The sequence below is a fragment of the Aedes aegypti genome, chromosome 2 (genome assembly GCF_002204515.2).
Source record: "Aedes aegypti strain LVP_AGWG chromosome 2, AaegL5.0 Primary Assembly, whole genome shotgun sequence".
NCBI lineage: Eukaryota > Metazoa > Arthropoda > Insecta > Diptera > Culicidae > Aedes > Aedes aegypti.
Genome location: NC_035108.1, coordinates 8,071,536 through 8,097,262, shown reverse-complemented (window position 1 = coordinate 8,097,262; position 25,727 = coordinate 8,071,536). Strand labels below are relative to the sequence as shown.

The 25,727-nt window shown below is 35.7% G+C and overlaps 1 protein-coding gene across 10 annotated transcripts in view; it reads right to left on the bottom strand.

Moving 5' to 3' along the window:
- Window positions 1-25,727, bottom strand: part of LOC5579876 (lipoma HMGIC fusion partner-like 3 protein) — an 89,499-nt gene that overhangs the window by 46,957 nt on the left and 16,815 nt on the right. For 7 of the 10 annotated variants that reach the window (XM_021839870.1, XM_021839874.1, XM_021839867.1 and 4 more), the window contains exons 2-3: window positions 24,534-24,887; window positions 116-249 (exon numbers count right to left, since the gene is read on the bottom strand). In XM_021839870.1, the coding sequence (XP_021695562.1) occupies window positions 116-249; window positions 24,534-24,675 (276 nt within the window). In that variant the 5' untranslated portion in view covers window positions 24,676-24,887. Of the gene's footprint in view, window positions 1-115; window positions 250-24,533; window positions 25,315-25,727 lie in introns of those variants that run through there. The other 3 variants (XM_021839866.1, XM_021839865.1, XM_021839871.1) reach the window with 2 other exon arrangements.

Genomic DNA, 25,727 nt, shown 5'->3' with positions numbered 1-25,727 from the left:
GTTGGCGGTGGCGGCACCCGGTGGAATACTTAACCTACTTCCCGGGTGGATCGCGGCGGTGCTGATTATTGTTTTCGCACAAAATGGGGCTGCTGAAAAACAAACCAAAACTAACCTGGAAAGCTATGGACTGCATCGCCAGTAGGTCTTCGAGTTTGCCGCTGCAGCTGTCGTTGAGGTCATCTTTCTGGCAAATTTGCCACAAGCCGAGCCGACCACCGGCGTCCGAGTCCGAATCGCCGACCCATTCTGCGGGGAACAGGTGAGAAGAAGGAAACGAAAGGTAATTGATTGGATGTTGTTGGCTAAAGTGGAAGTGATTTCAATTAATTTTATCGGTATAATTATTTAGCACAGTTTGAGGAAGAAAGAGTAATTGGATTCGCGAAAAATAGATTTTGCTTTATTAGAAACGATACAAGTTGAGAACGATGTACAGTCAGATCTGCTATAATATGAGACCAGAAATCGCATTTAATTTTTTACTTAATCATTTATTTATTAGACGCATGCTCCATTAGGCATTACGGAGCCGACTTCTTTTGATTGTTTTAACAATTTCATGATGTCTTCTTAATATACTATGTATAACTCGCGGTTTAGTCAGCAGCTTGAAGACCTGACGTAAATCGCATTTGTTCAGTTATCTTTCATAAACCGAAGCTGATTGTACAGCAAATAATGCTTTGGCTTCTATTTATGACTCAATAATCATTTTCATTTAAAATAAAATATCCTAGGGTTGAGACTTTTCAGCTTAAAGGAATAAGTGGATGGAAACTTTATATTTTTGACTGTCATCTTTTGAAAATAAAAGATGTACCATAACATGTAGATCTCACGGGCATATCAGTGAAAAATATATTCTGTTTTAGGAAATGCCTCAAAAACGGTGATCAACCTCACCGAATGCTTGATTGTTTAAGTTGATACAAACGAATGATGCAACTACCGACGATTAAAAAGGTCTGATTTTTTTTTTCTATCTTTATTAACGAGATTTTTAGCCCTCGGCTAGTTCATCTCGGGACCAACGGCTGTACTTCCCTTCCGAAGGAAGTCGTCACTAAATTTTTTTTTTTTTGTGACAATCTCGGAGATGGGATTCGATCCCAGGTCCTCGGAATGAGAGGCGTGTGTTCTAACCACTACACCAGGCCCGTCCCCCAGGTATGAATAATAATGATTAACACTTGTCTGGTTCTCAATGTTATATGAATGATATGTAGGAGGATCTTCACTACCCCTTAGGCCTAAAACCTGGTTTAATTGTATGGGTAAACGTGGTTTACGGCTTTTTACTTTCATTCTCAATAGTTTTAAGATAGTTTAAGGGTAGTTTATTTTTAGCAGATGAAGATGCAATTGCTTTGTACTACGGATTCATTAAATATATTTTTTAAGGAATATAATATTAAAATAATTTTGAAATATGTATGTTTTATGACTATTCACTTTTCTGAATCCTTGATATATTTTGTTGTATTGTAAAACTTACAAACATGCACTTTAAAATAAAATAAAATGTCGTAAAATTAAGACCTTAGGATCAATTATTTTTGTAAAACATCAATTTTTAACATAAAATTATCACTAATTTCTATGAAATTTATGATGATTTGATATTTTAGTGACGCTCCCAACAATTTTTCACGATATGTGAAAAATTCGAACAATGTTTACATAGCAAATGTTTTGTGCCTTGTGAATATGTGTTAGGAATTTTTAATATATTTTCTTGTTAATCCTGGTATTGTTGATGTTGTTTCACAAAAAATCATGTCTGGTTGTAGAGCATATATTGGTTGATAAAAGTGCTGAAGACACAAAAAAGCTCAGATTAATATTTATGCTTCAAATAAATCAAAAACGCGAGTGTCCAAATAGCCCCCGAAATCAAAAATAGCCCCGTCTGACGGTATCTGCGTAAATTCTTAGGTAAGGTACCCCGGGGCAAGTGAGAATCCGGGGTAAGTGGGACGTTTCGTCATAGCTCAACTAGGAAAAGTTTTTCATGGGGGTATTCTTCTAGAAAGTTGAAGATACAATGACAAGGAATGTATTTAGTACTAAACATATTGTTAATTTTTTTACCATGTGGTTCATGTAACAGTTGTCAGTTCAGCGCCATTTTCAACTTGCATGACAAATTGTGACACGTTTCACGGCTTGCATTGACTCGCAAAAAATATATGTGTTTTAAATCGAATTTCCATCAGTAAGCTATAATTTTTAGTATTATTACAAGCTGCTAACGATAAACCAGTATTTTGTTTTCATTTTATATAAAATTGTCGATTGTCTAGCTTACCCCAAAATATATTTGTACCTGGGGTAAGTGGGACCTATCAAAACAAAAACCAGAATCAAAACTGTTCGTACACGTTTCATACATTCTCCTAGAGAGTAGCACTAAAACATTCAAACAAATGATTTTTATCAAAAAAGATCAACCTCAAATTACGTAATTGCATAAGAGGAAGAAGAAAAGTGTTATTATTTTTTATTTTTTCATTAATTTTTTATTTTTGAAATACGAATTCAAAATTAAACAAACACACAGCTGGAATTTGAAATGCATCATGTGAACGATTACTTTTCTATGTTATTTGAACTTTATTTGTTATTTCTACCAAATTAAGTAGTGATGGAAAACAATTCCATCCCATAAGGTGGTTTTCTGCCATGCATATAAATAATAACAAAACATATTTATAATTTCGTCAATTATTGATTGTTTATGTGCTACATTTAAATTAACAACTTATATATAATATATTTTGAACATGTTTAATTCCTCTTTACGCTTTTATTGAGGAATTTTCAGTTAATATTAAATGTGAGGTGGCATACTATTAAATAAAGGGTTTCTTCCTAAAACGTTACGTATTTTATGGTTGATCCCTTTTGTACATCAAATATGTACTTAAAATTAAAAATCTATGGCTTATCAATCCTATTATTGTAATGGTTGACTTACTGATGTGGATTGACGCATGAAACTGGATGTGGGACCATTGGCTCATTCTAAAACTTTCTTCCAAGGTTTTCACAATTTCGAAATTATTCGATTAGTTTCATGCACACACCAGCAAATATGTTGCCAAAACGTGATTGTGTTGTTGGATTTGAAAAATATTGACATTTGAAAATTTTATTGAACAATTTGTTTGAACTATCGTTTTTTTCGTTCCCACTTGGCCCACGGTACCTTATCTGCAAGTTTCAACATTACAACATATAAAACAAATATTTTGTTATTTCAAATGCTAGGGAAAAATTTACTGAAACCATTGAAGACACTTCTGCTCTGCTGTTTCGATTAGCTCTGTGTCCATTAATTGCGATAGTACAATAGTTAGGTCGGAATAAATTTGAAATTTTACTTTTGTCGACCCCCTCTTCATTTTTTTCAAAAATTCAGAGTGGGGAAATAAATAAAATGTTTTATTTTCAATGTTGGTTTTTGATTATTTTCGTGTATTTTACTAGATTTAGATCTGTTTGTTAATGCTAATAGGTTTTGGATTTTTGTTGAACGTTTTTCCTTTAAAAATATGGTTTACGCCATTTTTACCGTAACAGTGTAGCTCTGCAGAATAGATTATATAAGTGATTTCCATGAATAATTATTTATATAAACCTTCAAAGAACATCTTGTCAAAACGGCTTTAGGACATTTCGTCGAATGACATTTGGTCGAATGACGTTTGGTCGAATGACATTTGGTCGAAAGTACATTTGGTCGAAAGGACATTTGGTCGAATGGACATTTGGTCGAATTGCTTTGGAATTTTTTTTTTGCTGGAATGACGTATAGTTGAACGGAAATTTGGTTGAAAGCTTATTTTTAAATGGTTTATTATCACTCGGTGAAATTAATTATGGTTTTCTAAATTTTGCAAAGTTGATGAGATAATGTTTTATTTTAAGTAATCTGAATCATTACCTGTTGTTTTGTTCTCAAATTCCATACATCTTTTGATAAAATGAAATTTTCGGAAATATTTGTTTTATACATTGACTGAAATGTTTAGCTCTAGTGAATTTATTATTCTTTGAAATTATTATCATTCTTTTAAAAAATGCTTAAGTTTTTATTTTATTACTCAACGCTGTGAAGGCTTGCATTATTTATTACTCTTTTGAAATGTCATCGTTCTTTGTAATGAACTGCTGATCTTCATCTGATGGAAAAATTCGTTGAAAGTGCTTGGGATCTTTCTTTGAATTCCGGGTCTTTCCGCATACGGAAGTGGGTAAGATTTTTTAATGCGGAAATCATAATTAAAACGGCAGGAAAAAGTTGCTTTAAGGAAAACATTTATGGCCAATTGGCTTATTGTTACTACCAGCTTAATCAAATTCCTCAAGCAAATAATGGCTTTGATGACCTCGGAAGAATAACATATTTTGCAGTAGAAGCTTTTAATTATTAAAAATGAAAGTTGTGCTGATTCTATGAATCGGGTAAAGGAAGACGAGCTTACTGAGGAGACAAAAAATGGCTTACTTCCATTTAAGATCAACTTATCTCGAATTGCAGAACATTCCTGAACGAAAAAGCAGCATGAAACATTAAAAACGCAAGAGTTTGATCAATATGTTGAGAGAGCGTCCATCAAATTGAATATCAAAATTTTGCTAATCGTTCAGAGATTGTTAGTAAAATGGCTGATACTTTTTCAATTATTCAATCTCTCTTGTATTAGCGACATAATGCTACTCTCGACTATAGTCAGACTAATCGTAAAACTCTGTTTCCATACGATTAAGATTCGACCACTTACCTTTCCACGAAATGTCGGTTCGACCAAATAGCTTATGCTTTCTGTTGCAACTAAACCTTTTCGACCAAATGTCCATTCAACGAAATGTCCATTCGACCAAATGTACTTTCGACCAAACGTCATTCGACTAAATGTCATTCGACCAAATGTCTTTCGACCAAATGTCATAGATTCTGTAAAAACAATTAGGCTGTGTGCTCTGATATAACTTATTTTATTTTTTTATTTTTTTGCTCTCTTGATTTTCACCAAGGTGTGTGCATTGTACACTGTAACCAGAGTAGGGTGTTATCGCTTGGTGAAAGTGGCTTGGAGGCCATCTTTAACTTGCTGGCCGTTTTGTTTACAAACATTACTGCCTGACCTGGATAATGCTGAAACTGAAACTAACTGTGCTGCAATCAGTGTGGACGAAATTATCAAAAAAAAAAGAAAAAATCATTTAATGAATTGAGCACACAAGGAGCTGGGCACCCAGATTAGAATAATTCAGATTCAGATTAGAAGTAATTCAGGAGTCAGTCTCTCGTCTGTCAGTCTCAGATGTTTGTAAACAAAACGGCCAGCCCTTTCTCACCTACCCTGTCTGGATTTCTCCACAAAGTAAAGATAATGGAACACCTTAGAGAAATTAACCCGCCTTGATTTTTACCGCGAGCCCTGTGTTGGTACTGTCTCATTCTTGCTCACGGGAGACTTAAAAACAAGACTCGCAGTAAAAATCGAACATTTTATAGCGCACACAGCCTAAACAAAAAATTAAAATCAAAATTCAATCAAATTAAAATTTATTTGAATATATTTTTCCAAGTGGATTCTTCTTCTCCTGGTTGTATAAATATTGAATCATCATCCACAAGCTGCGCATCAAATGTTACTAGACCTTGTCTTCATTGTAATGTGTAAACGATATGAATTTATTTTTTGTTAAAAAATAAATTCATATATATATGGGGAACATTGCTCCCTAAATATAAAAACTAAATGGAGAATAAAGCTGCTTTTCAGGGCATATTATCTCACATTCGCTAATGTTTGCAAAGAACATGGTACAAGTGGGCGTAAAAAGGCAATATATTTCACGGTGCCAGTTTTCTCGAATTAAGGGAAATATTTTTACAACCAGAAGCATATAACATACATGTTATATCAAATTAATATATTCTAAGTTTAATTTCAAGTTCTAAGTGCAGTGCTCCTAAAATTGTAATTAGTTGAAACACAATTTGAAATTTTTTCTTGTTAATTTTATCAATTTAGTATTTTCTCTCACCAGAACTTAAGATAAAGGTTGAAAACCCTGGAGATTGTTGTTATGAAAATACAAATTATGAAAAATGTAATTTGATCAATGTTATGAAAAATAAAAAAAATACGTGCAAATTATTCAAAACATTTTGATTGTATACCCCCTGCAAAAACATGGTTTTGCAGCATGAGAGAATAATAAATGATAAATTGACCTGAATTTCCATTTTATTATTTAATGTCCCCCCTCGACCCATTTTGATGGAAAGTGACAAAAGAAGATTTTAAGATTTGTTCCGGCCTTATTGCTCTGCTAAATCAGAGGCAGTAATTTAAAAGGGAACACCAAGTGTGCATTTTATGGCAGTATGGGAAGAAATCAGGATTTCTAAAAAATACTAAGCTTTCAAAAGTGTTTATTTGAGACTGAAAATGTGTACAGCTAATAGCGCATGATGGATGAATAGTCAGAAAATAATTCTGATAGAAATTTCATTCCTACTATATTACGAGACTCATGTATAATCCCAATGTGATTGTTATGCGGTTACAATGTGTCAATGTGACAAACCAACTTGGTATTTTTTTCGCATTTTCTAGAACAAAATCACAGATTTCAGTAAGTTGATGGAGAGTAAATATAATTTGATGACTCTCCACGGTCGAATGACGAATGTGACAAATATGCAGTTATGGGCAGTTAGGGGTGATCCATTAATTACGTAAGACAATTTTCGGGGTTTTCCAACCCCCCCTCCCGCCATGGTAAGATTTTTTTGTATGAAAATTAAAAATAAATTGTATGTCGCGTAAGAAATCTCAAACCCCCCTCCCCCCATAAACCCTTACATAATTAATGGACAGCCCCTTAAGTATAGTCTCGGGACTGGCAAACTCCGAGTCTTTATTTATCTGCTAGGAAAAATAGATTGAATTTCTGAAACTGTTACCAGTAACAAGAACTTTGTACTGCGAATCCTTGAATTATCAAAACATAACGAGATGAGACTATGGTTCATGTAGGTAGATCTTACCTCGTAATACACCACGAAATGGTCATCTACCCTATCTTTTGGAAGCACATGATAGACAAACATACGCTGAGTAAAATATGTTCAGTGTGCATATCTAAAATGATAAAAAATTTGATAAAAAAGCTGCAAAATCTCAAGTCCCCATAATTCCATCCAAGCCATAAAAGTTTTAAATAAATTGAAATCGTTGCCCACTTTACATCGGTTCACGCCCTAGGGGTTGCAATCCACAGTTTGGAAAGTTATGAACTAGTATGCTAGTATGCTGAAAATCACCATAAGTAAAGACTAATAGTTGGAAGACAAAAATTACTTTTTCTTGAAAATAACTTCCTTATCGAATAAAAAATAGTCAGGTTTTCAGCCTTTTTGACTTACGGAGCACTTTTTGAAATAAAATTGTTGCACGGAACACCGGTTCTTCATCACTACTCCGTCTGAAATCTAGACTTTCTACAAACTTAAATCAACCCTACACACTTAAATTATTTTACGAATTCCTGTGAAATCTCAACAGCTGAACGGTTCGGTAAAATAAATTACCGGAGTACGGTAAATTTTCACAGTATTCGGTAAAAATTCACCGGAATCCGTAAAATTCAGACGAAATTACGGTGTTTTATTTCACCGAACTGATCAGCTGTTGAGATAACGGTGAAATTCACCGTAAGAGCTTAGTGTGTAGAATTCCTAAGAGAATCGCAAACTAAGATTTATGTCAGCCAATCTTCCATAAAGGTGAAGATGATTTGAAACCAAACCTGAAATTTTTAAGAACACAAGTCTGAAGAAGCAAACATTCATTTGAGATGAAAACTTGATATATTGGGAACTTACTGTTGGTGACAAATCGATTAAGTTTCCAGCTCAAACGGAAGTTGGATTCTTTAGATTTGTGCTTTTTTTAACTTTTAATTGTCATCCAAAAATATTTGTTTTATTCGATTGATAAAGCTTTTACATCAGGCTGAAACTGCGACAATTAGACAATGTGCCAATTGTTTATCGTTAATATTTCAAAATTCTTGTTTTGAAAACGGCAGAATTGCTCTGGTTAAGAAATCTTCAAACTTACGACGAGTGCTGTAAAAATCGAGTTCTACAACGAATTTAGGGTACCACAAACCATATCGGACCAGAAACCATTTGAGGGTACCAGAAACCATATCGGAATGCATTCACCAATTACAATTTCTGAAAAAATGGTGTGTAATTTATTACGTAACTCAAAACCGTTGCGTAATGAATCATTACAGCACTGGTTTCAGTTGCGTAATGACTATTACCACATTCCATAATTCAGTGCAGGAAAGTAGGCCGTTTCATGACAGAAGTGCGCCCTGCCACCACCCGGATCACACTTATCTGACAGCGTAACACTCAAACGCTCCCACAGCCGAAGTGCTCAACGTTAAAAACGATGCACCTTTTTTGCACAAGTATTGTATTTTTTGTTGACGAATAGATTTTCATGTAAATTTTCAACATGGAAAAATAAACATTCACACGTCTGTTTATATGACAGTTCAGCAGAAGCACGCACCTTGCATTCAATGCACAATCCAACCGTTTGCGTTACAAATGCGTTACATGTTGGTTTTGTTAGCTATGACGCTATCTAATATATAGCAAACATGGTGGGAGAATATTTTGGTATGACAAAATTATTTAGGTGTGAGACTATTGGAGGGCAAAATCCTCAATAAAATGTTAATAAAATTCATTGTATTTTTAACACATGTTTTTAATCAATTTACTCAAAGACTCATGCTAGTATAAACTCATGTAACAGAATTGGCGTGAAAGTATCACAATTGTGTGCATCATTTTTAAAGTGATTGTTTTGAAATTTTTGTTCGGTGGGTTGTGGACTGGGTGGTAAGCGAGATGTCGAAGCCACGTGGTTTTACGAACTGTCACTACTGTAGCAATTTATAGAAATTTGTTCCTGCTCAAACGTCTGTCTGCGATATAAGACTCGTAAAAAAATTGTTATGTCATTCAGCAAAACGTCTAGTTAAAGTAAAGTTGAATTAAAACCACCTCTAAATTTTCAAGAGCACAAATCTAGAGAACGAAACAGTGGTATAAAATGAAAATTCTTGGTGTGGCTTGGCTTGGTATAATCAAAACCATATTCTTAAGCAAAAAGATAAGAGATTACAAGGCATTTGTACACATTTTCAAAATTGTCGCGGAGCACTTGCCAAGGTGTTTGAACCACTAAATTGCTCCGCGGAGCACGCTGCGAAAACCGCTGCTCTATGCTAATCTAGAAGTTGTTTTTTATTATATCGAAAACATATTACATATAATACGCTCATTAATGCTTGAATTGATTGCTTTAGCTTTATTACATCTGTTGGTTAGCTTGTATTCATGAAATTGAGCCGTAAAATAGAAAAGGGCATGCATTTATATCTACAAAATGACAACGGATTCAAAAATATGTTCAAGCTAAATTTCCGGATACAATTCCTGATCCTGTTTCGACGCCATCTTAGATTGAACTGACAGCACCCGAGCGTAAAGAAACATGCCACCCGTTTTTAGGGAGTGCACAGAACAATTCTTTTGAAAGAAACAAATGTACGCTCTTCACTTTTACATAGAGGTATTGAAATCATTCTCATTTTTTACTGAACGCCCGTTACTGCAAAATAAAGTTTTAAAATTTAAATACAAATTTCGCAATAACATTAAAAAATTCTCCACAAACTGCTTATCACTTCTCCACCCATTCAGCCTAAATTGTCAAATGAAGAGTTGTGTTTGATCCTTCGGCCTTGGCGTTTGCTCTTGCGGGGGCTGGCGATGAGGGCAGGATCAAACATGTCGCGCGTCGGTCGAGTGAAAGTGAAAAAACCGCGATCGCTTAGTTGTGTTTGATCCTTCGACCTTGGCGTTTGCTCTTGCGGGGGCTGGCGATGAGGGCAGGATCAAACATGTCGCGCGTCGGTCGAGTGAAAGTGAAAAAAACCGCGATCGCTTAGTTGTGTTTGATCCTTCGACCTTGACGCTTGCTCCTGCGGGGGCTGGCGATGAGGGCAGGATTAAACATGTCGCGCGTCGGTCGAGTGAAAATGAAAAAGTGGCGTGATCGCTTAGTTGTGTTTGATCCTTCGACCTTGACGCTTGCTCCTGCGGGGGCTGGCGATGAGGGCAGTATCAAACATGTCGCGCGTCGGTCGAGTGAAAGTGGAAAAAACCCACGATCGCTTAGTTGTGTTTGATCCTTCGACCTTGGCGCTTGCTCTTGCGGGGGCTGGCGATGAGGGCAGGATCAAACATGTCGCGCGTCGGTCGAGTGAAAGTGAAAAAAACCGCGATCGCTTAGTTGTGTTTGATCCTTCGACCTTGACGCTTGCTCCTGCGGGGGCTGGCGATGAGGGCAGGATTAAACATGTCGCGCGTCGGTCGAGTGAAAATGAAAAAGTGGCGTGATCGCTTAGTTGTGTTTGATCCTTCGACCTTGACGCTTGCTCCTGCGGGGGGCAGCGATGAGGGCAAGATCAAACATGTCGCGCATCGGTCGAGTAAAGTGAAAAAGTGCCGCGTTCGATTAGTTCTTTTTGATCTTTCGACGTTGACGCTTGCTCCTGGGCAGTGCGTCAAGAAAGCCTGAGCAGTCGTCAGTTGTTTTCCCTCTCGGGTCGCGCGCCTAATTTCTCTGAGTGCTTTTATATAGCCGAGCAAACGAGTGAAGCTGAAAGTGGATTGTTGCTGCTCAAGGATGACGGATCAATTGGTGAGCTCGTTTCATGCTACTATTTCTAATCTATAAAATACGTTTGACTGCACCTTTAATCGTTACAATGGTGAGACGTAAATATGATTTTTCAACAAACTCACTGTGTCACTGTGAGTGTCGATATAAACTCTGATTCATAAATTATTTATGACTAAACTTTTTTTTCAAAACTCCTTTTTCTTTTTACCTTTATTTTTTTTATTAAAACAACTTTGAATGGTTCGACACTACAAGTGTAGGCTTACAAAAGGTTCACTTTATTCAACAAACTTTGAAAGGTTCGTCACCTCAAGTGTCGGCATAATTTTTCTCAAAATAGATATTGTTCATATCAAATGAAAATATTATATTTAAATATGAGCATGTTTATATCTCACAAATTATTTATCATGGTCTAATCGCTTATCAAAGTGAATCCTGTGACCCAACGATCCTCCCCATTAACAAACATCCCTCCCAGTAACCTTTGTGGAGATGCAGAGGCAAACACGGTCTCCAAATAGCAAAGGTTACACACTAACATTCCTTCCTCCAATCCCACCTGACTGCAAGGACGTGGCCGGCGCCGTTATTGACCATGTATAAATAGAGGCACTGAATTATGCACACTGAAGAAGATTATGGCCAATCCCAGCCGAACTTCTAATTGATTCTTTGTGCATTTTCACTGACTTCGGTCAATCACGGAATAGCAACCATTGATATGTGTAGTCAGTCTAAGCTAAGCAAGCTAAGCATTCAGCCTAAATTGTCAAATGAAATATTTCCTAAAATTTTACCGTTGTAATTATTTCTTTTGAATAAGTTTCATATCTATAAGAGCATATATATGAATGTACTTTTGAAAATTAAATAAGTAACACAGCGTAACAAAAAAAACATTTCTCGCATAACCTGTGATCTCGCCCTAAAAGCCATTGGTAACCGAGTGTGTAACTCCTTGATTCTGTTATGCGTTATGCGAGATTTTAACGTTTATCATGTATGTCTAGTAAATTTGGGGCTGCTGAATCTGATGCTATTCTGATGTTCTAGCACGTCGCAGTTTTGAGCTACAGGTCACCAAAGTTGAATAAAACACTGGTTGAGAATGTTTTCATGAAACATAAACCATTATTTACTAAACTTTCGAGTGATCTAATTCACCAAACATGCAAAATAGGACTTCAACTTTCAGTGAATATATAATTTGTTTTGAATTGAACTTTTTCAGAACAAAAATATTGTATATTATGTTGATAAGTATTGTTTAACACATAAGCTGGAATTCTGTGGCAAATTACGCAAATAAATATGCATGCTGATAACTTTCATGCAAATGAAAGTTTTTTTAAACAGCTAATATAAAAAACTAAACGTACTATGATATTTTTGGAAACGGTAATGGATTCAGCTACCCTAAATTGAGAAAAATTGAGCCTTCCTTAGCTGTACGGTTAGAGTCCGTGGCTACAAAGCAAAGCCATGCACTGAAGGTGCCTGGGTTCGATTCCCGGTTGGTCCAGGATCTTTTAGTAATGGAAATTTTCATGACTTCCCTGGGCAAAAAGTATCATCGTACCTGCCACATGATATACGAATGCGAAAATGGCAACTTTGGCACAGAAAGCTCTCAGTTAATAACTGTGGAAGTGCTCATATGAAATCTGAAATTGAAAAGCAGGCTCTGTCCCAGTGAGGGCGTTAATTCCAAGAACAAGAAGAAGAAATTGAGAAAAATAGATATGGTTATGCCTCTGACAAAAAAGTGTTCCGATGAATGATTTGCGTTTTATCGAGTAATTACAAACGTTTCACAGCTAGAAACGTAGTCCACTTTTTAAAAATCCCGAAAGAATTGAGCGTAAATATGGTCTAGTTTTGATTGATCTAATCAAATAATTGATTCATTTTTTGCCGAACTGGAAACACGCGAAACAAACGATAACAAAGCGGAGAAAACGTGTAAACCTCACCGATATTACACTGACTGAATCAATTTATTCATTACCTTATTACTTCACCGCAAGGCGGAACCTTTGCAGCAGCGCCATTGGTGAAGAACAGTGAGACATTAATGCTCAAAATTTGACCATGATATCCCATATATTTGCAAGAATGATTAGAGTATCAGTGAGAAAAATCGTAATTACACACCTGATCATTAGAAAAAGACTGACTCCAGAATCTTAGGAATTTTGCTGCTTCCAAAATGAATTAAATTCTGCAAACAACTTTACTACCATATGCATCTTGGTCTTTCATGTTGATCAACGAACGTTAGCTCACTGTGCGTCCAGCGATTATAATTCCTCATTGAATTATCATCTTTTCCATTGGCGTGAAAACGAGCAAAACGTTTCTTGTTTTGTTTTTGTCGATCGGAGATGATGGATTTTGATCGTCTTCCATCACCTGTCGTCCTCTCACCTGTGCTCTCGGGTGGATTTCAAATCAACCCATTCAGAGAGATGAATCGAGGGTCATGCACAAGCACCCATCTTTCTCAGGTTTTGAATGTATTTCGACACATGTCGATGGGGTTGCACAGGAGAAGAGGTCTCACAATTGGGGCACCTGCCTGTTGAAAGGTTCAATTCGACAGAAGAAGTCATTCCATTCATGCGGAAGCCAATTTGCTTCTTGTCTTCACCGTGTGGCATGAAGACAGTAGTTGATCGCTGTTCGAACAATGTTAAGTGTTGTTTTTTTCTGCTTCTGTGTTTTGGCGTTTTTTATGCAACGATAAATTAGAGTGTTTGAACCAAAACGAGGGCTGTTTTTCTCTCTCTCTAGAGTTATGCCAATTTGCTAGTATTTTTCCGCCTGACTGAGAAAGAAAAGATGAAAAATGTGTAATTTAGGTGTTAGCCCATTGATAGGTGCAGTCAGTTGGAGCTACGGACGACGAGTGGTTGAAAAGTATCGGCGTAATCAAAACTGTGGCGCTAGTCGCTCTGTTAACGCCCAGCGAGACAGGAAAAAAGCAAAATCGTTCGAGGCCAATGACTCGGCGCGCAGACATGTTGCGTAACTTTGGTTCTGAAATCGAAGGGCTCGGTTCGATGATCGGATAAAGGAAACTTCAAACATAACTTGTCACATCGTAGTTGAATATTCTCCAAAATAAGCGAAAATCAGCTACGAATCGTTTTGAAGGTATAAACTTCAGATAAATCAGAGCTACATTTCGGAATTCCTAGAATACAAATCTGTTAGCCCAAACACTTCAAGACACGAGTCTTGAAGTGGAGGCCAGAGATCTCGAAAATTTTCCCCAAGGCATACCCAAACAGCACTCATGTAGGGGAAGAAGGGATAAGACCGCCAGCCAAAGTAATTTAATTTATATGTCAAAATAAAGAATCAATAATTTCATTTTGTGTGCAGCATGTTATTTTTTGAAGCCTTAGGAACAATCGAAAGTTATCACTGGTTAAGTTTTTGTATTTTGTTTTTTAATTTATTGTGGCTTTAGAAAGTTATTAAGATTATTTTCGACGACCACCAAATACCACGATATTCGTTCCCAATTTTGCTAAAAAGCTCAGAAATTCACTGCGATTCTAAAAGGTATGTTGCTACATGAATTCTACGTTATTCAATCTAAGTTTTTGAATATTTTTTTAATTGATTCCTAGAACTTAGATTGAACGATTCATACTATTAACTCAAGACCCGACGCAAGCGTTAACTATGTACACACACCTTGCAAAAAAAACTCGCTATTCGTACACAGCTCAAGCGAGGTGGTACTGGCGGTGGCTGAATGCGCGATCGCTTTTGACTTGAGAACAGTAAAGTTCTCAATAAAATTCAAAATTCTTCTCTGCACATAAACTTATATGATTTTCCGAAATCCTGACTACAAAACCATAACCCTCTATAGTTATAGCAAATAGCATCAAAATTATCAGAAATACTACTTTATTTTTTATTCCACTTTGACCTAAAATTGTCACTTCGTGAAAATTTTAGTTAATAATGCAATCAGAAAAAAATCAGTATTTTGGTAATAAATCATACAAAAATAATAGATTCAATTGATGTTACGTAGTAAATTGATTTCATTTTACATAGATGATGTTGTACACTTCAAGATTTCGAAGTGTTTCAAATGCGTTATTTATTATAAATTTGTGGCGTTCTTACATCCTTAAAAGTGGTCGGTTTTACGCCGCTTGGTTAATTTTCATCTTAAGAACCTTATCCGAAAGCTTAATATATACAATTTATTGCACTGACGCATTATTCACATGAAAGCATAGACATGTGATATGCTGCGTTTTTGTAAATACTTACTGAAATCCTTCCAAAATAGCCAAAATTGGATCAAATTAATGATAAATGAGTATCATATTTTTAATATTTGTCAGTGAATAATCGATATAAAAGTAACTAAAAATGTTTCGAAATGACAAAAGTATTGTTTAGCAGAGTACTGGACAAACATTGAAAAAATGACTTTTTCTTGCTAAAGTTGTCGTAAGGTACAGTGAGGGAAGTGTATAAGTTCGGTAAGTGGATCATGTGTCCATCTCATCTTCTTGGCATTAACGTCCCCACTGGGACAAAGCCGCTTACTCAGCGTAGTGTTCTAATGAGCACTTCCACAGTTACTAACTGAGAGCTTTCTTTGCCAAAGTTGCCATTTTTGCATTCGTATATCGTGTGGCAGGTACGATGATACGTTATGCCCAGGGAAGTCAAGGAAATTTCCATTACGAAAAGATCCTGGACCGACCGGGAATCGAACCCAGACACCTTCAGCATGGCTTTGCTTTGTAGCCGCGGACTCTAACCACTCGGCTAAGGAAGTCCCCTGTGTCCATATCGAGCATAAATACTCGAATATGTTGAATGTTTTTGCACCATTGCTTCGTTTTAGGTTATGTTCTCACGTCCACACTGATACTAATGCAAAAATGTTACCTGCAAAAATCAATTAATTTCAAAATTGTTTTCCGTCAATCAAAAATCCATTGTATCTCTGCCTTAAATCAAATTCTACAAGTGCTACCAACGCATGGTGAACATTTCAGTTCTAAAATCACAATGAAAAATATGTGATTTTTGTAAATAAATACTGATATATAGGAAATGGTACACTTACCCCTACTTTTTAATGGGGTGAGGTAAGTGGATCAAGTATTATTATCATATGTTAGCAGACTGCTTACGATAATTTGAATAAGTTTGAATACAGGTCGGTCTCGATTATCCGGAGACTCGATTATCCGGAGACTCGATTATCCGGGATTCGATTATTCGGAATTTTAGACTCGATTATCCGGAATTTATTTTTTGATGTTCTTGTTTTTCATTTTTTATGCATAAATCTAGATAATTTGGTATTGCAACATACAATATGAATGGTTTTGCAGTTTTGAACGTATTTAAGAAATGGAGGGTTTGAAAAAGTGTTTTTTTTTTGTGTATGGTGATAAAAATTTGTTTTTTCTTGTAAAGACCCCTACTGTTCCTAGAAATAATTTCTGGCTACGCCTCCGCATCATATAGATAAAACAACGAAAAAAGATAATATTTATGTTCTTTTATCGAAGATTTTTTTTTTTTTTCTTAGTGATTCCATTATCCGGAGAATTCGATTATCCGGAGTGAAAAAAAAATGATACTCCGGATAATCGAGTCCGACCTGTACTCGCAAATGTTGTTTTGTTTTTATTTTTTCTCATTACTAGCTTAAATTGTTCTGATTTACTATTGAAAATTTGAATTATTCCACCTAAAAGTTTATTTTAATCTTTCTGATATAAGAAAATATAAAAGAATGAATATTGCAGAATTCAAACAAAACTTTTCCTGGTTTATTGAAGCTGAGTTGCAAAAGATCAATATATACTATTTTTCCAATTGAAAACATATTATCGTACCTCATTTGGCCACATAAATTGTTCGAGACAGATGATACAAATACATTCATAAATAGAATAAGAAGATTTTAGTTTGTTAAACAAAAATAAATGCAAGTAATATTTTTAAACTACGAGTGTTTTTCGAAAACATCGTATGGAATAATCCTACAATACTTCAGTATATTTTTTCCGATTTCATTGAAGAATTTTCTCCAAATTATTCTAGCCAAAAAGGTTTTTTTTTTGTTCGAATTAGTGTGAACTAATGTATAAATATTTTCAATAATATTTTGATAAAATAAAGACACTTTTTTAATTTTTAAAGTATCAAAACATAACATAAGTAGCACTAATAACAAGAATAAGAGCAATATCATTCTTAGTATACATAATTACACCATATATGTTTTGAGAATAGATTTTTTTATTGGTGATCCAGTTACCCCACAATGGTGGGGCAAGTGAATCATTTGGCGCAAATTTTCTACATAAAAATCAGAAAAATCTAAATAAATGGCGATTTGAAGTATATTAGTCCTTCATTTGTTATCCACAGAAAAAAGTTTGAATTACATTATTCACGCAAGCTGTACATGACAATGAAGATGACTATTGATTTTGCTGTATCCACTTACCCTACGGTACCTTATATCAGTTGCTACACGGTACAAAAAACTTAGCGGTTATTTCAAAATAAATATTCAATAATCTCAACTCAAAGGAACTACAGAAAATTAATATATTAATCTAGGATCGATCTATTCCTGATTGCTTTTGACGTGTACTTAAAATGTAGCCATCGGTAAAATTAAAGCAGGGAAGATTTCACAGTCTTCTGTGACGAAGAATTAGAGAACTGAAAATGAAAGGTTAGGTAATATTTTTCATAGTAGGAAGGATAAGGGGCATAATGGACACATTAGGCAAATGCTTTTTTAAGATAAAAAATGGCAATATTTTCCAGTTACCCTCAACGCATTTCCAAGTTCGTAATTGGGAAGATATGTTGCATTCATTCAGCCATTCCATGAAAAACCGATCTAGTTGGTCACCGAATTCCGTGAAAATTTGCTATTTTGTTCCTTACCCGAAATAAGTATACACGTGTTTTTGGATTTTTTTCATTAAGGGAATGTTCCAAAATAGGGTGACCAGAAAAACCACCATTTTAAAATATGTATAGTATAAATCGTTTTTGCTCCACACCGCTCATTCGATTCAAGATCAAATTCTGGGTGTCCTCCCAAAAGTTGAGCTCATTCGGACGAAAACTGAGACTGCACAAGCCCTTCAAAGTTTATATGGGAATTACTATGGGAAAAGCGAGCAATTCATTCAATCGGTCATAGTGTTTGCCCATGTGCTCTTGAAGATTAGAGGAACGTTGATACTGTGAGATACATTCATCAGCTACAACTTTGCCGAAGACCGTTTTAAAATCGGACGCCTCAGTAATTAGTTATTGTTTTATATCCAGTCACAAATTCTTCAGCAGTGCTCATTTAACTTCTTAACAGGCAACATTGCTGCACCTGGCGCAAAAGATAGCACGCACAAATCATGGCTACTATGTTTTACTGCATATATCCAGTGATGCCTGCAGAACAGTCCAATAATTATAGCCAAAGTTTTACAACTCATTCAAAAATCAATAACTAATTACTGGGGCGTCCTATTTAAAAACGGTCTTCGTCAAAGTTGTAGCTGATGAATTTATCTCACAATATCAACGTAGTTCTAATCTCAAAGAGCACATAGACAAACACTATGACCGATTGAATGAATTGCTTGGTTTTCCCATAGTTATTCCCATATAAACTATAAACGGCTTGTGCAGGCTCAGTTTTCATCCGAATGAGCTCAAATTTTGGGAGGACACTTAGAATTTGATCTAGAATCAAATGAGCGGTGTGGAGCAAAAACGATTTTTTGAACCACTCTAATGTATGCTTAAAAAAAACATAACTTTTGGACCGTTTGACCGAATTTCAATTTTCTTGGACGGCATGGAAGCTAAAGATTTTAACTCTTCAAGAAAAATATAAAATTTCACAAAAAATGGTTTTTTACATAAAAAAAATCAATAATTTCCGTTTTTTCGTGTTTTGAAGGCCTCGGGACCAAAGAGGCTATTGCGGTTTCATTTTATCTTGAAAGTTCAGTACATTTTGCGTTCACTGTCAAATTTTCAATCTATGATTTTTTAAAATAAAAAATCTTTTCCGCTTAGACCTACAGTGTGTGCCGATGAAAAATGACTGATTTTTTGTTTTCAAAAAATTATATCTCAAAAATATAAAAGTCACACATCGCTGAAAATTTGACAGTAAACGTTTCATTTATCATCATTTAGGGAACTTTCAAGAAAAAATGAGAACAGCAATAGCCCCTTTGGTCCCAAGGCCTTCAAAACACGAAAAAACGAAAATTATTGATTTTTTATTATGTAAGAAAAAAACATTTTTTGTAAAATTTTATATTTTTCTTGAGAGGTTAAAATCTTTAGCTTTCATTTCGTCCAAACAAATTGAAAATCAGTCAAGCGGTTCGAATGTTATGATTTTTTTTCAAAAATAAAATTTTGCGAAATTGCGATTTTTCTGGTCACTTTATTTTGGAAATGGTCACCCTAAAAAAAACAAAAACACGTGTTACCTTATTTCGGATAAGCAACCAAATAGCAAATTTTCACGGAATTCGGTGACCCACTAATTCGGTTTTTCATGGAATGACTGCATTCATGGTGAAAAAAATCATATCAAATGTTAGAAAAACGAGATAGAAAATTGGGTTAAAAACAACTCTGGTTAAAGGGTTTCGGGCAAAATGAACACTTTCGTGGAATTTAGAGAATATTACATTATTAATGGGTGTCCAACGGTGTGATATACAAAAGGGCTCCCCTTCTATCATATTAGCTTAGCTTAGCTTAGACTGACTACACATATCAATGGTTGCTATTCCGTGATTAACCAAAGTCAGTGAAAATGCACAAAGAATCAACTAGAAGTTCGGCTGGGATTGGCCATAATCTTCTTCAGTGTGCATAATTCAGTGCCTCTATTTATACAGGGTCAATAACGGCGCCGGCCACGTCCTTGCAGTCAGGTGGGATTGGGGGAAGGAATGTTAGTGTGTAACCTTTGCTATTTGGAGACCGTGTTTGCCTCTGCATCTCCACAAAGGTTACTGGGAAGGATGTTTGTTAATGGGGAGGATCGTTGTGTCAAAGGATTCACTTTGATAAGCGATTAGACCATGACAAACAATGATTTGTGAGATATATACATGCTTATACGTAAATATAATTGTTCATATAATTTCTATGTAGAGGAAAATTATGCCGACACTTGAGGTGACGAACCATTCAAAGTTTGTTGAACAAATACCTAAATGTAACATTCCTACAGCTGTCAGGACGAAAGCATGTGTTATTATATTTTACTCATTTGAAAAGAAACAAAAGACTCAATTGGTTGGGACATCATAGAACACTCTTATTCTTATGCCGACACTTACAGTGGCGAACCATCCAAAGTTTGTTGAATAAAGTGAACCTTTCGCAAGTCTACACTTGTAGTGTCGAACCATTCAAAGTTTTTTTAATTATAAAAATAAAGGTATATAAGGGGTGTTCTGAAAAAAAAAAATGTTAAACATAAATAAATCATGAATCAGAGTTTGTGTCGACACTCACAGTGACGAACCATCCATAGTTTGTTGAAAAATCATATTTACGTCCCACCATTGTAACGATTAAATGTGCAGTCATACATATTTTATAGATTAAAAATAGTAGCATGAAACGAGCTCACCAATTGATCCGCTATCCTTGACTGAGCAGCCACAATCCACTTTCAGCTTCACTCGTTTGCTCGGCTATAAAAAAGCACTCAGGAAAAAAAAAATAAGCGCGCGACCCAAAAAGAATAAAAAAAAAACTGTTCGGGCTTTCTTGACGCACTGCCCAGGAGCAAGCGTCAAGGTCGAAGGATCAAACAGAACTAACCGATCGCGGCACTTTTTCAGTTACTCCAACCGAACTCACCGATCACGCCACTTTTTCACTTACGAGACCGACGCGCGACATGTTTGATCCTGCCCTCGTCGCTCGCCCCGGGAAAAGCAATTGTCAAGGTCGAAAGATCAAACAGAACTCAGTTTTTCATGGAATGGCTGCATTCATGGTGAAAAAAATCATATCAAATGTTAGAAAAACGAGATAGAAAATTAGGTTAAAAACAAATCTGGTTAAAGGGTTTCGGGCAAAATGAACACTTTCGTGGAATTTAGAGAATATTACATTATTAATGGGTGTCCAACAGTGTGATATACAAAAGGGCTCCCCTTCTATCATATTAGTAAGAAAAACTGTTCTAGATTAGTTACTTTCATCAAAAATTAGATTCTCCCCCCGCCTTGCTCATAAACCAATTTGAAGCTGAGAAAAAGATAAAATCAAATTTCCGAGGACAATTAAAGCAAAATATAAAGTTTTATACCGTCAAACAGTTCATATACAATACAGATTTCATGCAATGCATAGAAATTTGATGAAATATGCATATTCTTAGAGAACAACAGGGTGTCCATTCCGTCCGTGTGTTCATTATGCCCCTAATCTCTTTATTTCCACATAATGAACAGCAATTTTTTTTTACAGAAAGCAGTGAAGCAGACCTTGCTACAATTAGATCTTTTATTTATTATGTCAATCATGACATTATCACGTGCTCGAATCTATGAAATGGACAAATGGATATTTTGTCGAATAGACATTTAGTCCAAAAAAATTATTGCTTTGAGAAGCATAAGACATTTGATCGAAAGGGCATTTAGTTGAAAATTAAATCGAGTAGGATTTTTTCTGATTATCGGACAGCGTGACATTTTGGCTTCAATACACAGTTATTAGGTCATTAAAAAAGGGGAAAGCATATATGCCACTTGTATTAATAAATATGCATATGCTAAATGCGTCGAGCGATATTTGATAGTTCAGACCTTCCTGAAGAATCGATTGATCTCTTGCGTTGTTGACGTTACTTGGTATCATTTTTCTCTTCAAGGATTATTTTGTTAATCGAGTGAATCGCGACGAGCTAATCACAGATAGAAGCAAGTCAACTTTTGTCGCTCTAGTCGATTCATAACGACATAATAGGATCACAAGATAAACACATTTTCTTGGATTGACTTTCATCGATTGAATCAATTATCTACTTAATATCAATTGAAGTCATCGACTACGTCATCTAAGCCATATGCTTAGATGAAATTTGATTTAGCTTGAAGTCTCAACTATCGGATTTACCATGCCAAGGTAAGCGTATCATAGAGATTGATTTTTTGACGCCCTTCGTTAAAAACTTTTCCTAAAAGCCATGATCATCAATATTAGCTCCTCTATTCTATGTATAAAAGTGCATTGCATGCAGATTGATCGAGGTGACCAAGTTGTTTTATGCCTAACCGTATCAAGCTTTATTCCCGCATTCCAAATTCTTACCACGGTCAGGCTGTAAAACTTTTGAGGTAATAAAGGATCAGAGCACTCACACTGGAAGTTGTCAGTCATTTGATAAAGATCAGGATTTGATATAGGATTATATCAATTTATACTATATAAGCACTAGCTCATATACTAACCATGTTGTAGAACTTTGGTAATAATTATTATGTAGATAGATAAGATTCAATGCTCATCCATTGTGCAAGAATTCTATTTTTCAAAATCATCTATTGAAAAAAAAAGTTTCGATTAAATGTTACCGTTTTGATTCATATTACGGACAGCTTCAAATTCCGGACACTCTCGTTTGTATGGGAAACATTTCACACGAAATGTTTCAATTTTCGCCGTCCAAAAGTTCTCATTTTCGAGGCTCGTTTTATTAGGTTTTTTTCCATAAATATCATTGCAAATTTATTTATTTTTTTTTTTTTTTTTTTTTTTTTTTTTTTTTTTTTTTTTTTTTTTTTTTTTTTTTTTTTTTTTTTTTTAATTTCTTTATTAGTATCATTCCAAACATTACATTCATTTCTTATATCTAGGTGTTCTGTGTTATTTGACAACACTATCATCCTAATTTGGTAAAACAAATTTAAATTGCAAATTTATAATGCCCAACTACCTTAGACGTCTCTTAGGTAGTTGAACGATTTCAATTGATGATTTGACTGTTGCATTAATGATTATCATGAGCTGTCCGTAATTCGAATCAAAGCGTCCGGAAAATGAGGCAAAAATGAGGGAGCGTCCGGAATAAGAATCATGAAAAGGCCACACGTTTTGATTTATTTAAAATTATTCAAGTTGCGGATGCGTATACTTTACCCACCATCCGAAAGTTAAGGGCTTCCGACGCTCGATAACGCTAAGAAATCATACAGAATGATTTATTTTGTATGGTCCAAGCTGGGTTATACTTCACTGAGGCCTTAAGTGTCCGTAATATGAATCAAAACGGTACAACGCCGTTCGACCAAATTTCCTAAAGCGCACGTTTTGATTGTCAGTACAGTAATCAATAAGCAGTAGGCCGTCTCTTACTTTTCGAAAATGCGAAATGTTTGTCACTGTATAGTGCTCGTTTTGGTAAGAATCAATAAATTAAAAATTTGAAATTCGAACGTGGATGCTAAGTGGTTCCCCAACGGCCCTGAAGGTATTGGGTGTAGATGACCCCCGTGCGCAAAATCGAGCTCGCTGCTCTAGTGTACACAACATGAGTATGAAAAGCCACTAGTAACAAATTGTCCTGCGCGCGTTGAAAGTAGAAAAAGAAGTTTATTTTCTTTGAAATGGCGAAAGGACGGCTCAATAAGCCTATATTCTACCAGATTACCATATAGTGCTATGATTGACGACTTATAAGCTTGATGATTACTTGGGTAGTATAAAAATAATGGGACAAAGACCGTCACAAGACTGTAGTTTCAGGGCTCCCACTTAAAAGATTACGAGTGATTGAATGTTCATGTCGGGATCTGAACTTTTCATTAGCAAAAATTGTCTTTTTTTTTTTGAGGCGCCGGCACGAGGATGATTATGTCTTTTGAAGGAAGCACCACACTAGACAACGGACTACTAGTGGCACAGTCAAAATACGTTCCTGACGAAAAGTTTTGCGTACTGAAGCGGGAATCGAACCCTCACTTCTTGACTCGATGTGATGAACACTAACCGCACGACCACCAAGCCCCGTTAATGTAAACCATCATTCAACATTTCAATTTATTGGTAAGGAAAGTAAGCTGATTTGTCAATTGAAGCATCTAAAGGATTTTTGTACGGTTTAAAAGTTGGTTCCTCCTTGATATTTTTTCCATTTTTAGAAAAATATGCAAACTGAAAACAATTGCAAAAATTGCCAGAAACGTTCTCTTGACTGGAAATACTTTCAAAATTTTAAGGAACTTGATTTTAATTGAACCATTGAAAACTAAATTAAAATTATGCTGGCTTTTAAATTGCATAACAAGCTATTGGATGCATTTGAAGTTATTTACAAGCTATGAGATCTAGACTTTCAAACTTGAACAATTTCTAGAAAAATAGGCGATGCGTACTTTATTCTGCCCTGTACTGTATATGAACGGACTTATAATTGTTCCAATGACCCTCACCACTTGAATACAAATTCAGAAATTGCGTGTACCTAAAACAGTGAGCAAAACTCACTCCGTAATGTTTGCAAACTTGTAAAGATTGTATAATAGGCTTCGAAATGCCACTGACTACCAGAAAAGAACAACAACGAACGCCAGTCCGGTTAAAACAACCAAACTGAGCATGAGACATAGACGGTACAAATCCGCAACTACCCAGCACCGTAGAAGGCTTTGCACTTACCGGGTGTGACAAACGCCACAACACTGATGATCGCGTAGCAAATGCTAAAAATTGCCCACAGCACTGCGATCGCCTTCGAGTTTCTGATGTAGTTTGTCGCGTACATGTGGCTCGAGTCGACGTATTCTATCTTCGTTCCCATGCTTCTGTCACTGCTGCTACTGAACTGATGTTGAACTAACAGAACTAATAGACAATCCTCTTCTAGGGTGGTGTAGCACAGTTGTTTTGCAATCACTTCAAACGGGCACACTGATGTTGATCTTCTTATTTGATTTTCTACCCTGCTTGATCGTTCACCTTACACTATTTGTTTCAATTATAATGCACTATTCTTGCTTGATGATTGATGCACTGCAAACATAACAGACAGTTGAACTCGACGCCCTGTAAACCGACCATCCATTTATTAAAAAGTCAAGCACTGTGTGAGAGAACGACATCTGCGCCCAGACGATCATCTGCACCCCAAAGCTTCAGGTGCACTGCACAAACGACACTTATTCACAGCAAATAATGGAAGCAAACTAGCGACACGTACAACCTGGGACGATACTCGTGGCACATAGCGTAGTTAAAGATGTTACTCTTCCATGAAGGTTGTCTTCTATTCGAGCTAGAGTCTATTGCAAAATGCACACCCAAATGGTTGTGACCGCAGCCACCATGGATGGGGGTGGGTATTTGAGTGTGAGTGAGTGCGGTTAAGACCTAAAAGCAATTAAATTCACAGGATGCACTCTGCACATGACGGTGATCGCATCGGTTTATAGTGCGATCGTGGTGAAGGTGAGCGATGATGATCACTTGCTAAGCGATTCGAAAGAGCACTCGACGATGTGAATTAGAGCCATTGGCGTAGCTAAGGGTTTTGTTCTGAAGGGGGTCCAGGTGTTTAATATCCGTTCCAATCATCATGGTCCCCACAAATCTCGATGTTTTTGTGGATTTTTAGCCATTGTACTTTTTCATGATTTCCTCGGATTAATGATTATTTTGTCTAACAACGATTTGCTCATTTAATAAAGACCAATGGAAATTTTATTTTTTAATAACATTAATGTTGATGAGTTGAATATTCTCGAATTCTTCAAATTAAATCCTTTATTAGGAGAGTTTTCAAAACAGTTTCTACGATAATTCCACCAACATACCTTTCACAATTTTCATTAATTCTTTCATTGAACAGTTTTT